The 19,742-nt window shown below is 42.1% G+C and overlaps 5 protein-coding genes across 5 annotated transcripts; 2 read left to right on the top strand and 3 right to left on the bottom strand.

Moving 5' to 3' along the window:
• Positions 1–880: 880 nt before the first annotated feature.
• Positions 881–2,847, bottom strand: BDB00DRAFT_814029 (Alpha/Beta hydrolase protein). The gene is made up of 4 exons (XM_053122811.1): positions 2,442–2,847; positions 2,245–2,359; positions 1,621–2,141; positions 881–1,522 (listed from the first exon to the last, which is right to left on the bottom strand). Exons 1-4 carry the CDS (start codon positions 2,710–2,712, stop codon positions 1,131–1,133), a joined length of 1,299 nt encoding a protein of 432 aa, XP_052981558.1. The 5' UTR covers positions 2,713–2,847; the 3' UTR covers positions 881–1,130.
• A 3,234-nt stretch (positions 2,848–6,081) lies between these two features.
• On the top strand, positions 6,082–7,036 carry BDB00DRAFT_241376 (ypel2 protein). Its single transcript, XM_053116623.1, has 2 exons — positions 6,082–6,458; positions 6,580–7,036. The coding sequence occupies exons 1-2, from the start codon at positions 6,327–6,329 to the stop codon at positions 6,826–6,828; spliced, it is 381 nt and encodes a 126-aa protein (XP_052981557.1). The 5' UTR covers positions 6,082–6,326; the 3' UTR covers positions 6,829–7,036.
• On the bottom strand, positions 7,006–7,933 carry BDB00DRAFT_786379 (uncharacterized protein; the record flags this gene model as incomplete). Its single annotated transcript, XM_053120606.1, has 5 exons — positions 7,006–7,085; positions 7,232–7,360; positions 7,438–7,485; positions 7,801–7,872; positions 7,927–7,933. 5 exons carry the CDS (start codon positions 7,931–7,933, stop codon positions 7,006–7,008), a joined length of 336 nt encoding a protein of 111 aa, XP_052981556.1.
• Positions 7,934–9,947: 2,014 nt separating this feature from the next.
• BDB00DRAFT_814013 (kinase-like domain-containing protein) lies at positions 9,948–12,245 on the bottom strand. Its single transcript, XM_053122810.1, has 7 exons — positions 11,899–12,245; positions 11,602–11,712; positions 11,372–11,520; positions 10,951–11,185; positions 10,699–10,869; positions 10,614–10,635; positions 9,948–10,530 (listed from the first exon to the last, which is right to left on the bottom strand). Exons 1-7 carry the CDS (start codon positions 12,020–12,022, stop codon positions 10,110–10,112), a joined length of 1,233 nt encoding a protein of 410 aa, XP_052981555.1. The 5' UTR covers positions 12,023–12,245; the 3' UTR covers positions 9,948–10,109.
• A 5,233-nt stretch (positions 12,246–17,478) lies between these two features.
• BDB00DRAFT_760346 (copper amine oxidase) lies at positions 17,479–19,631 on the top strand (the record flags this gene model as incomplete). The annotated part of the gene is made up of 2 exons (XM_053119207.1): positions 17,479–18,055; positions 18,163–19,631. 2 exons carry the CDS (start codon positions 17,479–17,481, stop codon positions 19,629–19,631), a joined length of 2,046 nt encoding a protein of 681 aa, XP_052981554.1.
• Positions 19,632–19,742: the final 111 nt, after the last annotated feature.

Here is a 19,742-nt window from a genome sequence, read left to right as displayed (position 1 = left end):
TTGGAGCAGAGGCAATGAGGGTGGAAATAGTTGGAGGTTGAGGTAATATGACAGATAAATATTAGTAGTATCCTAGTTGAAGTGAAAGCCATCGAATATCTACATACTATATAGGATTTTGCCATCTGATGATTTTGTTTTGTTCTTCTAAGCTGCTTAGATAACCACGTTATTACATTGCCTATGACACCCATTTTTATACCTTTGAATAACCATAAAAACAAGAAATGGTAGATGCAACAATTGTATCAAAAAGGTTTTTCAAAGATTAAGAAAAACATAGGTACACAGTTTTTATTCTAAGCAGACACATTTTGGCTCAATTAGTTTCAACAAGGTTCAAGTGGTTAAAGTTGATGTTAGAGGGGCATCCCTCGGAGGGTTGATGTTATTGAGGATTGAACTTACCGAGGGTGGTCTTAAGGGAGTCCACTGTAACGTTTTATACGGGCCGTTCAATCGTCCGATATGAACCGGACTGATTTGTTGCCGCCTGAAAAACATGTATCACACGATTTTTCAGCTTCAGTCAATGAGGAATTGTTTATATACACAAGCAAACAAATGGTTTAGAACGTGTAGTAGATACATAATACATGGCCTCAAAGTCCATCTACCAGATATCACCACATTTCTTTGTTATTTTTGTGGGATTTGACACCACTTTGCCTCCTGCAGGAGATTGAGAAAGAAACAATTTTCTACAGCAGTATCGTTGATTAGTATCACCATGTTTATTATCGCTTAAGCACTTTTTGATGTAACAGATATCAGTTGATTTGGGCGATAGGGTATAGCATACAGATGAACTTATTGTCCGTCACAATTTCGCCCTTCTTAATGTTGCTGCATAAGACTTGTGGCGTTTATTTGGCGATATGGTCCACGTTTTTTGACGAGAAAAAGGCAGATACAAAACATTGGCCGCTGCTGCTAGTAGTAGACAGTCGTATTGATATTGATAAAAGAAGAGTTTATTTACAGAAATGATTGGTATACAGGGCTCGTCCACTAGAAAAGAAGATAATATAGTACTGCGGCAAAAGAAGAGAAAAAAGGAGAGAAAGGTGTTGAGATAAAGTTAAGGACTTTTAAAAACATATAACAAGTCGATTCGAGTTACATTGTATTTATACATAAATTGTCATTGATTTTTTTTTGGTAGACGAAGTGTTTGTTGATGACACAGTCGAAACTTTGGATGATTCTTCTGACACTGCGGTAGTACCGGACTGATTCGAATCCACGCTCATGGTCAATGCCTCGTGAAATTCGTCTTCCGACGACGAACCGTCTACGTATGACTCGGTATCGTGTTGCTCTTCAGGCACCGCGGCCAAACCTTCACTTGCTCGTCGATAAGATCGTTCTTCTGCATGGCGTGGGCCAATCACTGTCCTATAGCAAAAGTCTGCAAAGATCTCGTCGGCACGCTCCAACACCTTTTTGTCCTTGACAACCTCTCGAACAAAGAAAAAGTCATGGCAGCACTCTTCCACGATCGTTTCCCACGGAACACCGTCTAAACGAGCGCAAACAAATACAGAAATGGTTTAGTAAGTAACAAAAGAACAAGGTACGTACAGAGGGGGCCCCCCTATCAGATAATAAACAGCGTACCCTGTTCAGCCTTGTGAGCAAAATCCAGGGCATCGTCACGAAGGACTTCTTTGTTACCAACAAACATGAGTGTTTGTGGTAAAAAGGCATTGTAGCCGGTTTGCATATCGGCAAGACCAAGCAAACAGGCTTCGGGTGGTGCGTCGGGAGAGCGTTCCTCAAAGTATTCATCAATGATTTTTTTCGCGGTGATTTGGCTAATGTAATCGTATTTTGTGTTGGTGCGCCAGGATTCCGATGTTGTTTGCTCGGTGACTAGAGGTGAGCTGATGATGAGCGAAGCAGGCCGCGGCAGCTCGGGTGCGATGGCTTCTGCTGATCCACCTTCGATACTGTCTGCTTGAATTTCAAACATTGAAGGGTCGTGTGTGATAAACAGCATTTCCAAGATAAGCGCAGCGCCTGTGGATCCGCCCATGGCAATCACTCGAGACGGGTCGACGTGGAGGGTGTTGATCAAGTGATCATATGCGTGTACGACATCTTCAGTTGCGCTGGGATATCTGTACTCCGGCGATAGTCTGGAGGATAGACCCCAATTTTTTTAGTCGGAGGGAACCCTCTTGGAAGACAATCCATCAAACAAGGAAAATCGACATTATAGACAAAAATCTTCTCCTTTACCTGTGCTCGACTGACATGATCAGGGCATCCACATTGAACTTGACCTTGAGCACACGCAGCAGCTGGATGTAGGTGTCCATGAACATGTTGTATTTGCCGATGCGAAATCCACCACCTATTTATTATTTATAGTGTTTTGTCGTTAGCTTTTACCACCTGAGCTGACAAAACCCCAGCAAACAACAGTGGAAACTTACCGTGAACATGGAAAAAGATAATATCTGCTCTCGCTACCCGGTTCATCATGCCGTCGTGGTCCAGTTTGCTGATATTTTCACCAATCCAACCGCCCCACCACGCTTGATTCCAGCGCACTTTGTAGATCCATTTGCGGTGCCATTTCTCGGGCTTCAAAATGTCCTTGAAAAGCACACGCGCTGCAGGTGTTGGGAGAACAAAGCCTTGACGCAGGATTTTGACGGCTGCAGCTGGTGGGACTCTTCGAATACTGTTGCCTAGTGTTCTCATTGTGTTTTGTTGGGAGGATATGAAAATTAAAAATAATTAAAGGAGAGAAAGAAGAAACGGAAAATGTGTGAGCGCGGAAAAGAATTTAAAAGAAGCCATTTGTGTTCCCATAGTGGGAGTATCATGTTCGTTGAAGGAAAACGATTCAGTCAGCTCTGATGTTACACAGAACGAACGATATTGATGTTGGTCCAACTAATAAGCTACCATGGGTACCTCTTTGCATATTTTTCTCAACGACAAATAAATCTTGTCCTCCGCCACTTTCATCACAGCACTCCCTAGTACATGTGCTATTGTTGAAAAAGAATACTGAATTTTGGTGTTGTTTAAAGATCACTGTGCCTCGGTATACATCTTGAAAGATTGACCAAGAAGGGCTGATGGCTCCTCTTGACTGTCACACTACTTTTTGCGTCCTTTTGTTCTCCCTGTTGCAGCTATACCATAGAAGGATTTGAGTAAATCTGTAAAGCCAATTCGCTTTTTTTGGGGGTCTCTCCACAATAGGCTGTGTACCATGTGTGTTACATGATGCTCGCATTCAATTATTTTTAGTGCACTGGCCAATGCTGACCTGCAGCACACTGCCGAAATAAGATCGATTGTGACATGGACACGCTTAGTTCTTGGGTTGGCAAGCCAATGCACCCAAAATTATAAAAGAGAAAACTGCCATGCTTTTATGTCGTTCATGTCAACTACTATATGCTGGACTGTAAGGAGTCACTGGTATATAAAGCACATTCTATCATGCGACAGGCTGTTCGCTCCAAGACTCGCCCTGTTGCGTTAAGCTCATAGCCCGCGTAGAGGACGATGTTGTCATCTTCTGCTTTCTTTATACAGCTCGCTCCGAATGACCGGAGAGTGAGACTGTGATCACTACCCATACCGAATCCTTCCTCTTACAGTACTCTCAACCTAGTTGTTCCTGCAGTCTTGTTCTTTTCCAACAGCAAAACAAACAAATTGTGTCCAGCTAAAGGATTTGAATATGATTTGTACATTGTGTCTGATCTATCTGCTCTATCATTGTGCCACTATCATACTATGTAAACTCCTCGCTAATATTTACAAGTGCGCGATATTATATAGTAAAGCAGGTATGATAGTGGCTACTGTAGATTTTCTGCAAAAATTGTAGAGTATGATGAAGATTTAGAACTAAAGCTTTTGTTTTTTAATTACCAGCAATCCAGGAAGCTGTGCTACTAGCAGTAACCTCAATAATAATAATGACCTTTTATCTTGGTTTTGTTCCTTCAGCGGTCCAGATTATCCCTAGTATCACATTTCCTTTGTTTGCTTCTTTAAGTATGATGCAGCAGGCTGCTTCATGCCTTTCAATTTGATAAAACCATCATTCTTTTTCCCTGCATTCTACCATCACCAATGCGAATTGCAGAGGTAAAAAGCAATCACAAGACGTACGAAAAAGTAAAGATAAAAAAACACATGCAAATGCAGTTGCTTTACAAATACGATCTTTCTTAGAGTGTAATAGCTGCAATGAAACTCTATATATCTTGTTCATGGAAATTTTACCCCAGGTTCTGGTGCAGCCACATATGTTGCGCCCTTGTTGTGCAACGAACCTGTACAAGCAGGCCATTCTGAACGCGAAAAGAGAAAGCCTTTTCTTTTTAGGTATTACACAAGAATCAACAGTAACATGGGAAGAGTCAAAAGCTGCTTAACATATCAAATGACACGCAAAATTTCCAAATGAAGCGTATAATGCAATGTCGTCGAGCAGGTATACTTTTGGCTGGCTCCGTCAACTGACAGACCACTGTAGCACAATAGAAAGGCACCACAGGAGTGGATGAGCAATCTTCACAAACACTCACGTACCAAAACACCAGCTTCTTCATCTTTGATAATTATTACCCACGAGTGGAGTGCTCGGAATATGGATATAATCATAATACCCTTTTGTTACGCTTGTATGAAGTTTGCTGTATTTATGTGACATAAAGTAACTCGAGTCCCTCCCTTCCTTGTCACTCCCAGCATCACCTTTATTGTCATTGTGGTTTCTCATAGGCCTATACTATACCGATCTGCAACAGCAAATAATACAATTTGATCGTCTTGTGTATCACGAAAGCCTGTAGTTGACACACATAAAGGACAATGTGCTATGGAAACCCTCATGCGTAATCGTTTGAAAAAAAGTACATACGACACGGAACTAAAGGTCCTTGTTTAAGTAAGAGTATTCACTTACAAAGCATGAGTAATACTGCACGATTTCGTCAGACTCAACTGATTTAAGCTACTCGGATAATGTTAGACGTGCAACTCATCGCAGCACGATTGTGACAGCACCGTTTTGGCGAAATAAAATACACAAGGTCTTACACTTACTATATAGTCGCATATGCTTTAGACATCTGTGTAATATGCAGTTTAGAAAAATTCCACATTGCTTCAGAAGTACAGTGTATAAGGCCAACGATGTGTTTCTCAGCGTAGCGTTTACATACTCTCTTTTTTTTTATGTGCGCATATTATGAATACCGTTTAAGAAGGAGCGTCGTCCCGAGTTAAAGTCATTGTCACAAGAGGGAGCATGCTTGGGTGAATGTTTCTCCTTGCGGAATAACACTGGCTTGGTGATTGAAATACATGATGATTTCAGGTCACTCATGTGTGAACTATGAATTAAAGTACTGTGCCTGAGATTATAATTATCCTTTTTCATAGCACTTGATAGACGTATGACATGAAAAGTGGTTTGTGTAGATAGGAGATATATGATTAGTTTCTGTTATGTGATAATGGCACTGCTTAATAAGCTAATCATACAATGATAGTAATTATGATGTAGTATGTGTGCATCACTCACTGGTATATAATACACTAGACTAGCGGACGCAAAAAGGGCAAATTGCTGAGCCAACGAATGCACGTTAGTGATAGATTTTTGTTTTTGACAAACAACGGATTAATTCTTGTTCCTGCTCGAGTGATCACTTGAGAAGCATTACAGATCGTTAGTGTCGTGCAGTTAGACCACATTTGTTGATGTAGTGACGGCGGCAATATGATGATGATGATGACGACGACGGTAATCATAATAGTTAAATAAAGGTATTTCAGTAAACTTAAAGTGTAAACATTCTTGATCAATTTGACCAAAATTTTTGCATAACCCTGTGCATTGATCAAATTCTGCACGAGACGGATCATGCAGTACGTTCGCTATATAAATTCCAGCCATTCATGATAATTAGTGACCCATGATGATAGTAATGATTGAAAAAGAATAAAAAAAAGATGGTATAATGAAGACGATAGATAGGCAAATCTGGAGAGAGAAAAGAATCAAGGAAAAAAGAAACGGGACAGTTCTTCATTAGTATTGCTCTTCACCCGCCTGTTAGAAAAAGAATGGCGTATTTATCATAATCCTGCCACGAGAACGGCCACACACCACATCTTATGACCATGTGACAGGGCACGCTTCGCACACCACTTTTCTCTCTCTCCCTCTCTCTTGGTAAATCCCTGACATCCCCCTTTTCTATCATATTAATACAAAGACAAAACTGTTTGCCCAGCTACGCAATGTCATTTTATCTTTTTTGGCCATTGTTCGGATCATAATGACGAGCAGAAGACAATCGCAGCAACATCAGGCATACCTTCAAACTCGCAACCGAGTCTACACTTGCTCTAGTTGTCACTGCCACATTACAACCCACGATGCCATCATGTCCAGAGCATTTCAAGGAAGGGTAAGCAAGCACTTTACATAATAGATGGCTTTTTTTTTTATCTCTGCTCCAGTCTTCTTTTCCCTTTATGACACTATGCCCAAAAGAAACTAAAGAGTCTTCCTTTTTTCCTTCAAACAAGCATGGACCTGCATTTCTTGTGGGTAAAGTCGTCAACGTTATTGTGGGAGTCAAAGAAGAGCGGCTGTTGATGACAGGCGTCCATACAGTTGCTGATATATCCTGCAGTGTATGCCGCACGAAACTCGGATGGAAATACTTGCGGGCGCGCGAGAAACCGCAAAAGTACAAGGAAGGCCGATATATTGTCGAAAAATCCAAAGTATCCCGAGAAAATATATGGAGTGACGATGACGACGATGATTATTAAACGTACAAGAAGAAGAAGAAGAAACGATAACACTATAAGCATCGACACTGTACGCATTAACCCGGTTTTCCGATCGCCACCAATAACTGTTATCATCAAACTACACACATGTCAAAAACGACAACCTGATATCTCCTATTACTCTAACTGCTATTGCTATCCCTCATCGTCATCCTACTACTGCTGCTGCTGTTGTTGCTGATGCGGTGTTTTCAGCATTTCTGAGAACAGATCAGCTCCAGTTGCCATGGCACCATCTATTATGATACAACACCCACAAACCAAATTTTTGTTATCTATTTTTGCTTGCCTTTTTCTTCTTATCGTGTATAAATGTATATACCCCGCATCCTCTCTCTCTTAAATAGTATCCATAAGAAAAGAAAAGAAAGCCGAAACTCACTCTTTTGTCCCCATACTGACGGTAGTCCTCCTTTGCCGCCCCATGCCTTCTCCTGACTCTCATACTTGACCGGTCTCGTCGATGCCTCGGCATTTGTGTCGTGATATGCTGTCAACGTGTCTGAAAATCCTGTATAGCATGGTAAATTTCCCAATCAGACACACTCGTTTGCATTGAGTTAAAACCTCCCCCTCCTCTGTACTTACGTTGGTTTAAGAACTGCACAACTTCTGCGCTATTGAATCCATTCACACCTAATGTGTGTGGTGTTACGGGTGTAGGCGTTGCACCCACCGCTGGTGCGGGTGCGGGTGCTATTGGAGGTGTACTTGTCCGGCTGGTGCTGTTGTTGTTATTGCTATTGATGTTATTGTTGCCGCTGCTACTGCTGGTATTGTTGGTATTACTCGTCTTGTTCCCTCCGGTTCCTGTCTGTTGGTACTCTTTTTGTTTGCCTAGATTGACTCTCTGCATTTTAGCCCGTTTCATCTTTCCAAGCATAATGAATACACACATGCTCTCTCTCTCTCTCTCTCTCTATCCTCCCATCTTGAAATTATCTCCTTTACCGGCTGAATTCTTTCGTTGTTGTTGTTTCAGCGAATCGCGTCGATCGGATGGCTTCTGTTTATGATTATTGCCTGTTGAATTATTAATTAATGCACTCAATCTAGAACGTTAATTCCTGATTTTACCTGGCATTGGATGGGGGTTTTTGATGCATAAAAATTGAGGGAAAACGTTTAAAAGTTATCTGTTGAGCACGCAAAGCAAAAGTGTAAAGACGGGCCGGCGAAGCTGGCACGAAATCACTTGTCACACCTGAGAATTCACCGTCCTTCATGATTGAAACCTCCTTACTATAACTTATAGACAATCAGCTGCTACAAACCGGGATACTCTTTGCTGCTCGCCGTTAACATTATGCCTCCACAGTTAAACATACTTTGAAACTCATGAACAATCAAGAGATTACAGCTAGCTGAATAATAGAGAAGGCACTAAAGAAGTGGTAACAAGGATTGCGTTAAAGCAGCGGAAGCACTTTTAACTGAGTGATACTAACAACTGCACCACTCAATGAATAATAAGCAGTATTTAACTTTTTTTTTGACAGAAATTGCAATCCAACCTTTAGCATAGTGCTCGTTGAATCAAAATCCAAATTGTATTTCTTATGCTCAAATTCGGGACCATGGCAAAGACGTGGCCAAATCCATAATAGCTACAGTTAGAAAAAGAGCACTAAAGAGTCAACATCATCAGCGGAATCTTCAAAATACTGTTCTTTTAGTTTAAGAATCCTGATTTCCTCGTATCAGATCCTTATGGGGTACTCCAGTGATATAGATATAGGAACATACGGCCACACTGACAAGAAAGGAATTGGCATTGTCATGTGAAGTCAATTTAGACACAGCAATTTGAAAGGAACGAAACTCTAGACAAGGCTAGTATGTACTTTTGTTTATCGTGCTAAGCTACATATAAGTGTTATGCATCCGCAAGCTCAGTAATGCTAACACAGCAAAACAAGCTTATAGAATAATGGTTCAGAAACAACAGCAACCACTTATAAAATGAGAATTGAGGTAAGACTAAACGTTACGAGACTGGAAAAACCACGGCGCATACTCGTGTCGCCAACAAGGGTGTAAAGTGCAGGAGGGTGAAGGTAAGTACATATGTAGATTCTACTACATACATACTCACGAACAGCTAATTGTCAATTTGGGTATACTTACTATCAATGCAAAAGAACAGATGTGCGGACACACGTGACGGTCGGGCTACAGAAAATGAGGGAGGACAGCTGGGGTGTGTATATATGCATCATCATCTCTCATCTATTTAATTTATCGCGTACCTTATGCCTCAACAATGATGTAACGCCATCAAGGATCTCTTTTTCTTCCTTTCTCATCGTGATGGCGATCAACGATGTGTGCTGTGATAATCTATTGAAAACAATGGCCGTCATGCAACCTTATTAAAATTACCGAGTCAGCAGGCCATGCTGTGGCTGTACAAGTCAGGGTTCAGAACAACGAGGTGCCTGGATTGCACCAACACACTAATGAGTAGCCTACTACTACTACTATACCCTATCACTTTGGGGGGAACCGAAGCAGTTAGCTTAGTGTTCCCAAACAAAACCGCAACATTCCTTGATTGTCGATGTTTGAGGATAATAAGCTGCGTATGCATTCAAGTATGTGTGCCACGCGAGTTTCTTAACTGCACTATAGAGTCAGTCACTCGCACATGCTGCCAATGCAACATGAAACTTCTTTTTTTTTCATAATAAGTTTCTATGGTTTATAAAAAAAAAAGAGAGGATGTTCATTGATTTGATTAGGACAAGAAACTCGAGGGGAGGGGGAGAGGGAGAGATGAACAGTAGATGAAGACGCTGAGGGGAGAGAAAAAAAGAGAAAAAAAAAGGTGACAAGAGCGTAAATTATAACTTTGCAAAATAGTAATTGTAAGAAAGAAAAGAAAATCAAGATTGTGAATGTGAGTGAGTGCGTGCTGATAGAGAATTGCTAGTACGGGTACCACAACAACGCATTGATTGTGTGTGTGTGTGCTTGTGCTTGCGTGCGAGAATGAGTGGGTGCGCGTGTGAGTGTGAGTGTGAGTGTGTGTGCGATAGGGTAGAAGAGAAAGAAAGGGTGGAGTATTGAGAAAGACGATGAGGGGAAGAAACGAGAGAGAGAGAGAGAGAGAGAGAGAGAGACAGAGACAGAGACAGAAAGGTTATAAGTAAGAAAAGAGAATCGTTTTGTATGTGGTCGTTGCTGCTGCTGCTGCTGCTTTGTAAAATGCTCTTCTAGTCCAGGGAATAATACGCATGCCCTAATCGACCTTTTCTTGGTCACTGACACAGACCACACGTCAGTTTTGCCAGAAGACTTGGCTTCTTTTGCTGGAGTATTGGCTGCTGCTGGTGCTGGTGCTGGTGCTGTTGTTGTTGTTGCTGGCTATGACGTTGTGTTGCTTGTGCCGAAGCGTGATGTGCTTCTGCAGCTGGCTGCTGCTCCCTCGTCTGGGGTTCGGGATGCTTGCCCGAGGTCATCTGGCGCTGATTGTCCGCAATAACCTTCTTGGCAGGTGCAGGAAGTCCTTGACGAGCCGCTTGGCGTTTCGAGAGCGTTTCCCAGCCCTTGCCGTTGTTGAGCAGCATCCAGTCGTAGACACCGTCTTCAACCTCACCCGCATTCTTGATGACCTTTGTGAAAAGCTCTCGTAAAAAGTCGTAATCGGGCGTCTCTTCGAATCCGAGTTTGCGGACGTATCTATTTGAAAGAAATAACAATATACGTTAAATCACATTATAATACACACTTTTTAAGACGGAATTAAGGTTTCATTGACTTACTGAAGATAGATACCAAATTCCTCTATTTAAATCAAGAACGCATTAGTTAATCAATGAAGAAGCAAACCCAAAGAAACAAGCTTACCGGGGAATCCATCACAAAGTTCCTTGACAGCAGTACTCTGCTTCTTTTCACCAATCTTCTCGTACTTTTGCTTGTTTGTGGCAGCCTTCAATCCTTGCCATGGGAGCGAGCCACGCAAAAAGTACATAAAGACATGTCCAAGTGCTTCCAGATCGTCACGGCGCGATTGTTCTGGAAAAGATGAGAGGGCCAACAATCAGCCAAAAGCGTTTCAATGGATGAAGAAATAGATTCTAAACATCGCCCACATACCTCGACCTAGATGCGTGTTGATACTCATGTAGCGTGCAGTGCCGGAAAGACTCTTGCGTTCACGGTAAGGAATATGTTGCTTGGTCTTTGGATCGCGGTACAGTTTGGCCATGCCAAAGTCGACAATGAAAATATGGTTTGCCATTTTGGTGCCAGGTTTGCCGATCAGAAAGTTATCAGGCTTGATATCCCGGTATATCAAATTCTTTTCATGGATGGTCTGCACGCGATTCAGCTGTAAGGAGTTAGGGGAAGTATGTGTGATGATATTGTACAAACGCAGGTTTGGGGGGGAGGAGGAGGGGGGGGGGATTGTGTAAATGAAGAAAGAATAGGTTAGCATGAATTGGATATACACATCCTTTTATTCACTCACTCTCTCTCTCTCTCTCTCTCACATAACACATGTCCTTGTCATTACCATTTGCTTTGCGAGCATGGCAACAGTTTTTGTCGAGAATCGACGACCACAAATATCAAACATATCTTCCAAACTGGGGCCCAATAAATCAATAACAAGGATATTGTGAAGCCCTTCTTGACCAAAGTAATAGGCTGTGGGTATACCGGCTGATAATGTATTGACATGTTAATGATCGATTGAACACCCAAGAAGAAGAAGAAGAAGCAATTGAATCGAAGAAAGCTTACTTGAGCCTGCCATAATTTTATACGTTCTGTATTCGTCGCGCAACTGGGGTGCATCGCTTTTCCTTGGTTCAAACTTGATGGCCACGGGTTGATTGTTGAGCAAATTGGTGCCTTGATGATATGGACAAAAGAAAATACACTGCTTGTGTTACTGTGACAGAACGTTTCCTTTTGAGAAGAGAAAAAGGGAAAAGAAGAAAGGGTAGGAGGAGGAGGAGGGGGGGGAAAAGAAAAGTTGACAGGGAAAGTGTCTACAATGTACAAAAAGAGGGTCCAATCGTTCTTGGTCATTCTCACCTTCGTAGATAATACCGAAACTGCCTTCGCCAATCTTTTTGCCGACTCGGTAGTGTACACCAACAACGTTGTGCGAGGAAAATGGATTCGCTGCGGTGGAGGAATGAGAATGGTTTCCGGTCATTGCTATTTATTTCTTATTCTTTTTCGTCTTTGACGGAGCGGATGTGAAATGCTGGTTGGATGGATGGTCGTAGGTAAAAAGGAAGGATTTCGAATGGTGTACTAATAATGATGTGTGTCTGTTTCTTGTGTGCTATAACAAAGGCGAATTACAAATAGCAAATTAGATGAAGACAAGTCCAAAGAAAATAGAAATTAAAAAAAGGAAAAAAAAAAAAAAGAAATAAAGTGGAAGAGAGAAGGGAAAAAGCGACCGGAGTAGAAAAGCACCTCTCTAATGTGTGGAGCGGGTGTTTTTGCTCGTAGCTAAGAAACTCGTGGCTGAGGTCCTCGATAGGGAGAATGGGGAACAAGAAAAAAAAAAGGAATAGAAGAAGAGATGATGACCCACAATGGAGTTGGTTTGAGAAAGGAAGAAGCAAGAAAAAAGAGAGAGAAAGAGAGAAACCACACGCACCCACGCAACAACAACAACTTTAGCAGCCCGCAAGGAAAGAAGGAAGGAAGGAAGGAGGGGGGGGTGTGTGTGTTATGTATATAAAAAGGCTTACACAAAGATTATATAAAAGAAAACTTTTGCCGAATTCGATGTTATACCTTAAAACGGGGATCTGTTGTTGTTGTTGTTGTTGTTGTTGAATTGAGAAGCCAGTCAGTATAATACAGAAGAAGAAGAAGGGGTGCTCTCTTATTAGCGGTCGGCTATAGCTATTATCAGCAACAACAACAACAACAACGAGAACCATCATCGCTGCTATCATCATCATTGTGATGCTGATGCCGATATATTAGTCCACAATACCTTTTTTCTCCAAAGAAGCGCGTGATAGGTTTTAGGGGAGTGGTAGTACGATGAGGGAGTGTTGGAAGGAGAGGTGGGGTGGGGTGGGGGGGGATGTTGCGAGAAGAGAGAGAGTGTGTGTGTCTTAAGGAGCGTATAGATAGGCGGATGGGCTAGTGTATAGCACTGTTTATTTTAAACAGGAAGAAGAAAGTAAAGAAATTGATGGCTGTTTGCTGTCTCTTGGTTCGCGGGGAAAACTAGGCCCAAACGACCATAGAAAGAGTCGTGCAATATCCTCGCGGACTTTTTTTTTTTTTTTTGGCAGCAAAGACGTACACACTGTATGGCGGGGTATTCCCCTCAGAGCAGTTTTATGATAGATAGCTTTTTTGTTCTCCATCAAGTAGTCTGCACGCGCCTTGATCTATTGCTGCTATGGTTATATCCATTCCTCCTGGCTAACTACTGTGTGCCGAGCATGCATCCGCCCACTGTTCACTGCCACTCACTGGTACTTCAAATGTCCATGCTTGCTACTTGCTGACTCCAAGAAATCAGCCGTTGAAAATGCCGATTGTCGTGCAAGGTTTTGAGATAATCTGTACGACGCTCTGTGCATAGCCAATACACGTGTATGGTACTACGACGATGGCCAACCAAAACCTCTTCTGTGGCTCAGTATCTGGCGTATCAAAAAGGGTAATCGGGTTGGACCGCTTATTTTATTTTGTGTGTGTGTGCGTGTATAACCTAATTTCTCACATCCAATGCTTAAATCAACCTATGTCAAAAAGACCAGAATAATAGTGTTTTTCTGAACCGACCTTCGTTTTGTACATTAGTACCTTAAAATACCACCCGCCCAAGATTTTGAGTCGGATATTAAAGACTCCTCTACTGATCGGCATCTGCGCGGACAATGAGACGTTAATATTAACTGAGTTGTTGGTTGGTTCCAATGATAGGGTAAAGTCCTTATTACATCCACATCCACAAAATGAAGTTGACGTGCATGATGATGATTTTCCTTGAAAGCTGTGAGTAAATTATACAGCACGCTGACCACGGACAACTTATATTGGAGAATAATAAGCTGCATAGAGTTGTCATCAGCAATCGTTGATTGTTGGCACCCGGTAAATCGTAATATTTGGGCCAGGCTGCTACCACGCACACTTTATATTATTTCAAATTCCTATATACTACTACTTTGCGAGCGTCTAATTTTGTTGTCATCACATGTGGGGGAAATCAACCCGCATAAATATTTGTATATCTGCACTTTAATTTATAGGTCCATCAATAAAGATAAACGAGCTCATGAGAGGCACATAAACAAATCTGTGGGGATCCACATAACATTTACTGTAAGTGGACCTTCTCAGTCCAAACAATGATCGAACTTGCAAAGATGTGCATTGGGCCTAATCAAGATATAAGGGGTTCTCCAAATATATATCTTTTTCACATACTACTTTTCTAATCTCGATGAACAAAAATATGTTTGTAGTGTGAAGAATAGTCTTAAGACGTGTAAATGGGCTTTGAACCAAAAGATGTCAAAAATATACAAGATCTATCGATTGTAAGGTAGTACTACATATACGATATAATATGCGAGGTTGACGTTTAAGACTTGCTCATGTTTTTTTTGTACTGTAGCTTCAACGTTGGAAGTGAATATCTTGACGTAAATGCATCAGATCGTGCCTGACTTTTTTTTAGTCAAATAAATAATATTCAGTTTTTGATTTATCTGTTTGAATTTGAAAGGTGGACATCACATATAGAAAGGTATAGCTGTAGTGATTAACCCAAGACTGGTATCAAAATGTTTCCAGCCCATGACCGTTTTGTTAGTGGGGCTTGGACGTTATTATGTTACTTTGGCATTTACTGCATGCGCGTGAGTGATTAGCCGTGTCTTAATGCGTTACCAGGCACTTATAGTTCCAAAATATATGTGTATGCTACATTGACCGATTTTTCCTTTGCTTTTAGACGACGATGTCTACTTTTACAGCAAGCTATGTATTACATATTAAGCAAAGGTATTTTCCATACATTTTTCAAAGAGTGTGTCATCGTCAATGAATCTGTCATATCGATTTTCACGGTATGTAGATAAACCAAAGTAACGGATAAAAATGGCGACCATTGATAATGATCATTAATACTGTTTTTTTACACGAGCATTACTACAATGTGGGTAGTAGGGTATGCGTACGGGGGACCAAAACGCATACAGTAGTCAGGCAGCATCCGGGGTTCCACATGCGTTTTAAGCGATTACCTAGTCGAAAGTGCCTGTTTGCCAGTAATTCAAACTAGGGACTAAATATGCCACACGAAACATGGGGCGCGCATACGTATTGTACGGCTTCATTGTTCAATGGCTTGACTTTGCACAAGCCAAGACGATCTACACAAATATGTTTGGCTGTTATTAGATAAAGTCTTCCAGATTCATATGCAAAAAAAAAGAGATAAAACACGTGCAATGGCATTTAAAAATACACAGAAGATGAGAAAAAGTACATCGCAGTCTTTAATGTTGATATACACATCATACTAATAATGTACTCAAAAGCAGGATAGCTCAAAGGCTCGTTTGTTGTTGCTATCATAACACGTAGATAGTCTCTTTATTATGTACGTCATCGATCAGCATGAAGCTTGTCTTTGTGACTAGCTATGAATTATACTGTTATAATGAGCAGGATGTCGGTTCTAAAAGTCTGTCTATGCAATTTTTAAGTAGCATCGCTAGTCATATACATTACTAAAGTTAGTGACGAGACGGAACATGAAGAGACCATTTGCATTAATCCTTTTTTTTTAAAGCGACAATTTCTCGTCATTTCAAGCATGGATCGGTAAACACACTTGATTAGTACGACGGAGAGAAATTGTCCGTTTATGGAAGATATATCGTCGGCATGCTAGCCTCTTCCCCCGCCATAGTTTCCAGCGAGTGAAAAAAATTAGTACATTTTTTTTGTTAAAGAAAGTATCAGTGTCTCAAGCTACCAGAGGCGCAACTACTGAGCTCTAGCTTGTCATAATAGGTAAAGTGGCTATATTACATACTAGCTTAGCAATGTGGTAATCTTATCTTTCCTGTACTCTCCCAGGTAATAGTGGTAGTGGATCGTTAAATTTCTCTTTAAAGAGGTCATATTATTAGAAGAAATAATTTCGCTCGCCTCGAATAACTGTATAGCAATAGCAGCGTAGTAGATAAATGTATGGTTTTGACAGCATCATTGTCGTCCCAAAGAGATGAGGACTAAACACAGAAGAATTTTCAGTCGTGATGAGTGTCAGAGATTAATTTCCTACTATGTAGTCTTATAGTGATGTGTACGCATATTTCGTACTTCCTTACACAGATATCAGCTACTACAGGAATTACCGTGATTAAGTTATACAGTAATAGATCATGAACGTACTTTCAAGGCACCTTTGAGAGTAGTCCGAAGCAAGATCAAAGCGGCTTTACAAAATCCAAGAGTGATTACAATATAAATTGATGCCATGCAAAATAGACATTAAGATACTAATCAAGGCGTCAACAACCGAGCAAAAGTAATAAGAGGATGATCAGACATCAAAGTACACTGGTCCTGAATAAAGTTTTGCATTTTTGTCTTTTTATCCCACGCTTTTGCGGCAAGAATGCCTGCTAAATAAACATGATACATTGTTTGCAAAAACCGTGATACAAAAGTAGGAATGATTCGGCCGTAAACAAATCTGTGTAAATATGCCGGGAGAGCTTTTCTCCTCAAACTTGACAAAATGATAGATTAACATAACATCAATATGCATCATTTTCATCATCGCGACTGACTAGGGATTCTTTGTCATCGTGCGATATACGAAAAAAGAAATTTGAAAGGTCCGCCAGTTTCTGGTCTACCCCCATCTATCGCTTCGGTGAGGTGGGTGCCGCTCCATTTTTTTCCTTCGGTTGAAACATTTAAATCACACGGGTTCAATAGCGAAGGAGACAAGAACGATTTGCTGACCGAATTAACAATGACGCTGAGATTCTATTCGCCCTACTGTTAGTGATTGTGCTACGTGTTATTACCAAAATTGGTAGAATCTTTGTCAGAAACCGTCCAGTGGACTCTCAGCTTTTCAAGCTTATTTTCGTGCAATCTATCGCTCCGCACCAATCCTCAGGTTTGTAAATGATCGTCCTCTTACCAGTATATCGTGCATGAATAGTACTGACAACAAAAGGATGTGATAAATCACGATTGGTACAATAGATTATGAGAAGAATACCATTTTGTAAATGCTATTTTCTTTGATGTTTTGGTTATGTCTCACTTGACCTCCACAGCGACCCTGTTTTCCATGTTATTTGTGGCTACATACTTGTTAAAACGTATATATGAGGCAGGTAGTCTGGTCTGAGGCTAGCAATGACAAATCATGCTAAACTTTCCCACATCCCGCCACCCGGTGCTATCAAGAGATATGTTATCACGTTGCGGAGGGCAACAGACTCAACGAATATATATATATATATATATATATACCAGTTTAATGTGATTCAAAAATGTCATAACTGTGCTTATCCACTTTTTCTATACACACTTCTCCTCTCCCAAACTCTCAACCAATCTTAATCTGTTATCATGGCCACTCACGCCAAAGAAATGAAGACCGCCACTGCCGCAACTACAAAACGCCCCCACTTCCATCCTTTGGATCAGCTTTCAGGTGATGAAGTCGTCCACGTCGCCCAGATTGTCCGTGAAGCCAAGGCTGGTATGAACTTTGTTTTCAACACCATTACCCTCAAGGAACCTCCCAAGCCAGTCATGATGTCTTTCCTTGGTTGGGATGCCAGCAAGCCCCGTGTTACCCACGTCGAGCGTGAAGCTTTGGTGATTATCTTGGAAAAGGTTACCATGAAGGTCTATGAATCCGTTGTTTCGCTGGATACCAACTCGGTCAAGTCGTGGAAGTATGTTCCTGATGTCCAGCCCATTCTCACCATGGATGAAATGTTTGAAGTCGAGGAATTGGTGCTCAAGGATGAAGGTGTCCGTGCCGAATGCGCCGAATTAGGCATCACTGATATGTCAAGCGTCTTTTCGGATCCTTGGGCCATTGCTCGCCACGTCAACTATCCTGGCCGTAGCAAGCGCATGATGCAAGCTTTGATGTATATGCGTACCTGTGAGGATGACAACCAGTACGCTCATCCATTGGACTTTGTTCCCGTCATTGGTAAGAACCAGCAAAGCCAACGTGGGCACATTGAGGGGGGGGGTAACAAAGGCAGAAAACAATGGGCACTCACTAACAAGATCAGTGACATTTACTTTTCTGCATAGACTTGGGTTTGATGAAGGTTGTTTCCATTGAGCGTATCAAGCCTCGCAACAGTAAGTTTACTCGCCCTACCATTCCGCTCCAGCAGCACAACTTTTTGCCCGAGTTTGTTGGCGAGGAGAACTACCGCAAGGATATCAAACCTATCATTGTGCAGCAGCCTCAGGGCGTGTCATTCACGGTCAAGGGTACTGAAATTGATTGGCAAAAGTGGAACATGCGCATCTCCATGAACTACCGTGAAGGGTTGGTCATTCACAATGTCAGCTATCGTGATGGCGCCCAGATCCGTCCCCTTTTTTACCGCATCGCCTTGTCCGAAATGGTGGTACCCTATGCCGATCCCAACACGCCCCACCACCGCAAGCACGCCTTTGACGTTGGTGAATATGGTTTGGGTCTCTGCACCAACGCTTTGACTTTGGGCTGCGACTGTCTGGGTTCGATCTACTATTTTGACGCTGTGTTCAACGACCACAATGGCAAGCCTTTCCACGTGCCCAACGCAGTGTGCCTCCACGAGGAAGACCATGGGGTTTTGTTCAAGCACACCGATTATCGGAACGGTCGGGCTCACACTGTCCGATCCCGTCGTCTTGTGATCTCGCAGATTGTCACTGTCGCTAACTACGACTACGGCTTGTACTATTACTTTTATCAAGACGGTACCTTTGAATACGAAGTCAAGGCCACGGGTGAGCTCAACACGCACGTCATGGCCGAAGACGAAACGCCCGGCGACTATGGTGTCACGGTGGCTCCCCAGATCAGTGCTCAATACCACCAACATTTCTTCACCATGCGTATCGACCCTATGATTGATGGCCCCAACAACTCGGTTGTCCAGTACGACACTTACCGATCGCCTTTCCCAACGGGCCATGAGCGCAACATGTACGGCAATGCTTTCTATGCCAAGCCAACCGTTCTCAAGGACACTTTCGAGGCCCAATCACATGCCAACTTTGATACTGCCCGTTTCTGGAAGATTGTCAACGAGGATCATATTCACCCTTACACTAAGTCGCCCGTTGGCTGGAAGCTCATGTCGCACCATGTTACCCCCTTCTTCCCTGGTGATGACTCTGTGGTCGCTGAGCGTGCTCCGTTCGCAAAGAAGGCTTTGTGGGTTACTCCGTATGACGAGGATCAAATGTTCGCTGGTGGCTTCTACTGCAATCAATCGGATGGCCGGGACAGCGTTGAGAAATGGGCCAATCGCGAGCGTCAAAGTGTTCACCAAAAGGATATCGTCGTCTGGTTCACGTTTGGAATTACTCATTTGCCACGCGTCGAGGATTTCCCAGTCATGCCTGTTGAAATGATCGGTTTTATGATGAAGCCAGCCAACTTCTTCATTGCAAACCCTGCATTGGACGTGCCCCCCACCAACGAGGCCGCCAACAAGTCTGTTCATGCCAATGCTAGTGCAACATCATGCTGTTCTCCCCCGAACGGCAACAAGCTTTAATTCGTTTTTACTTCTTGTACATATACCCTACACTTTTTTGCAGCATTTTCTTTTTGTTTCAACATAAAAATTATACATGCTTACTGGATTTTTTGATCTATACGAGCTAAA

This window comes from Zychaea mexicana (genome assembly GCF_025766255.1).
Source record: "Zychaea mexicana strain RSA 1403 chromosome Unknown BDB00scaffold_21, whole genome shotgun sequence".
Taxonomy (NCBI): Eukaryota; Fungi; Mucoromycota; class Mucoromycetes; order Mucorales; family Lichtheimiaceae; genus Zychaea; species Zychaea mexicana.
The sequence above is the reverse complement of the archived record's forward strand: the minus strand, read 5'-3'. Positions and strand labels throughout refer to the sequence as shown.

Coding starts and splice junctions, on each gene's coding strand:
- BDB00DRAFT_814029 (XM_053122811.1), bottom strand. CDS start 2,712: ATGAGAACACTAGGCAACAGTATTCGAAGAGTCCCACCAGCTGCAGCC. Junction 2,142..2,244: donor ATCATGTCAGTCGAGCACAG/GTAAAGGAGAAG, acceptor TCTATCCTCCAG/ACTATCGCCGGAGTACAGAT. Junction 1,523..1,620: donor TGCTCACAAGGCTGAACAGG/GTACGCTGTTTA, acceptor GCGCTCGTTTAG/ACGGTGTTCCGTGGGAAACG.
- BDB00DRAFT_241376 (XM_053116623.1), top strand. CDS start 6,327: ATGACGAGCAGAAGACAATCGCAGCAACATCAGGCATACCTTCAAACT. Junction 6,459..6,579: donor CCAGAGCATTTCAAGGAAGG/GTAAGCAAGCAC, acceptor CCTTCAAACAAG/CATGGACCTGCATTTCTTGT.
- BDB00DRAFT_814013 (XM_053122810.1), bottom strand. CDS start 12,022: ATGACCGGAAACCATTCTCATTCCTCCACCGCAGCGAATCCATTTTCC. Junction 11,713..11,898: donor TTTCGGTATTATCTACGAAG/GTGAGAATGACC, acceptor CATATCATCAAG/GCACCAATTTGCTCAACAAT. Junction 10,870..10,950: donor CAACACGCATCTAGGTCGAG/GTATGTGGGCGA, acceptor CATCTTTTCCAG/AACAATCGCGCCGTGACGAT.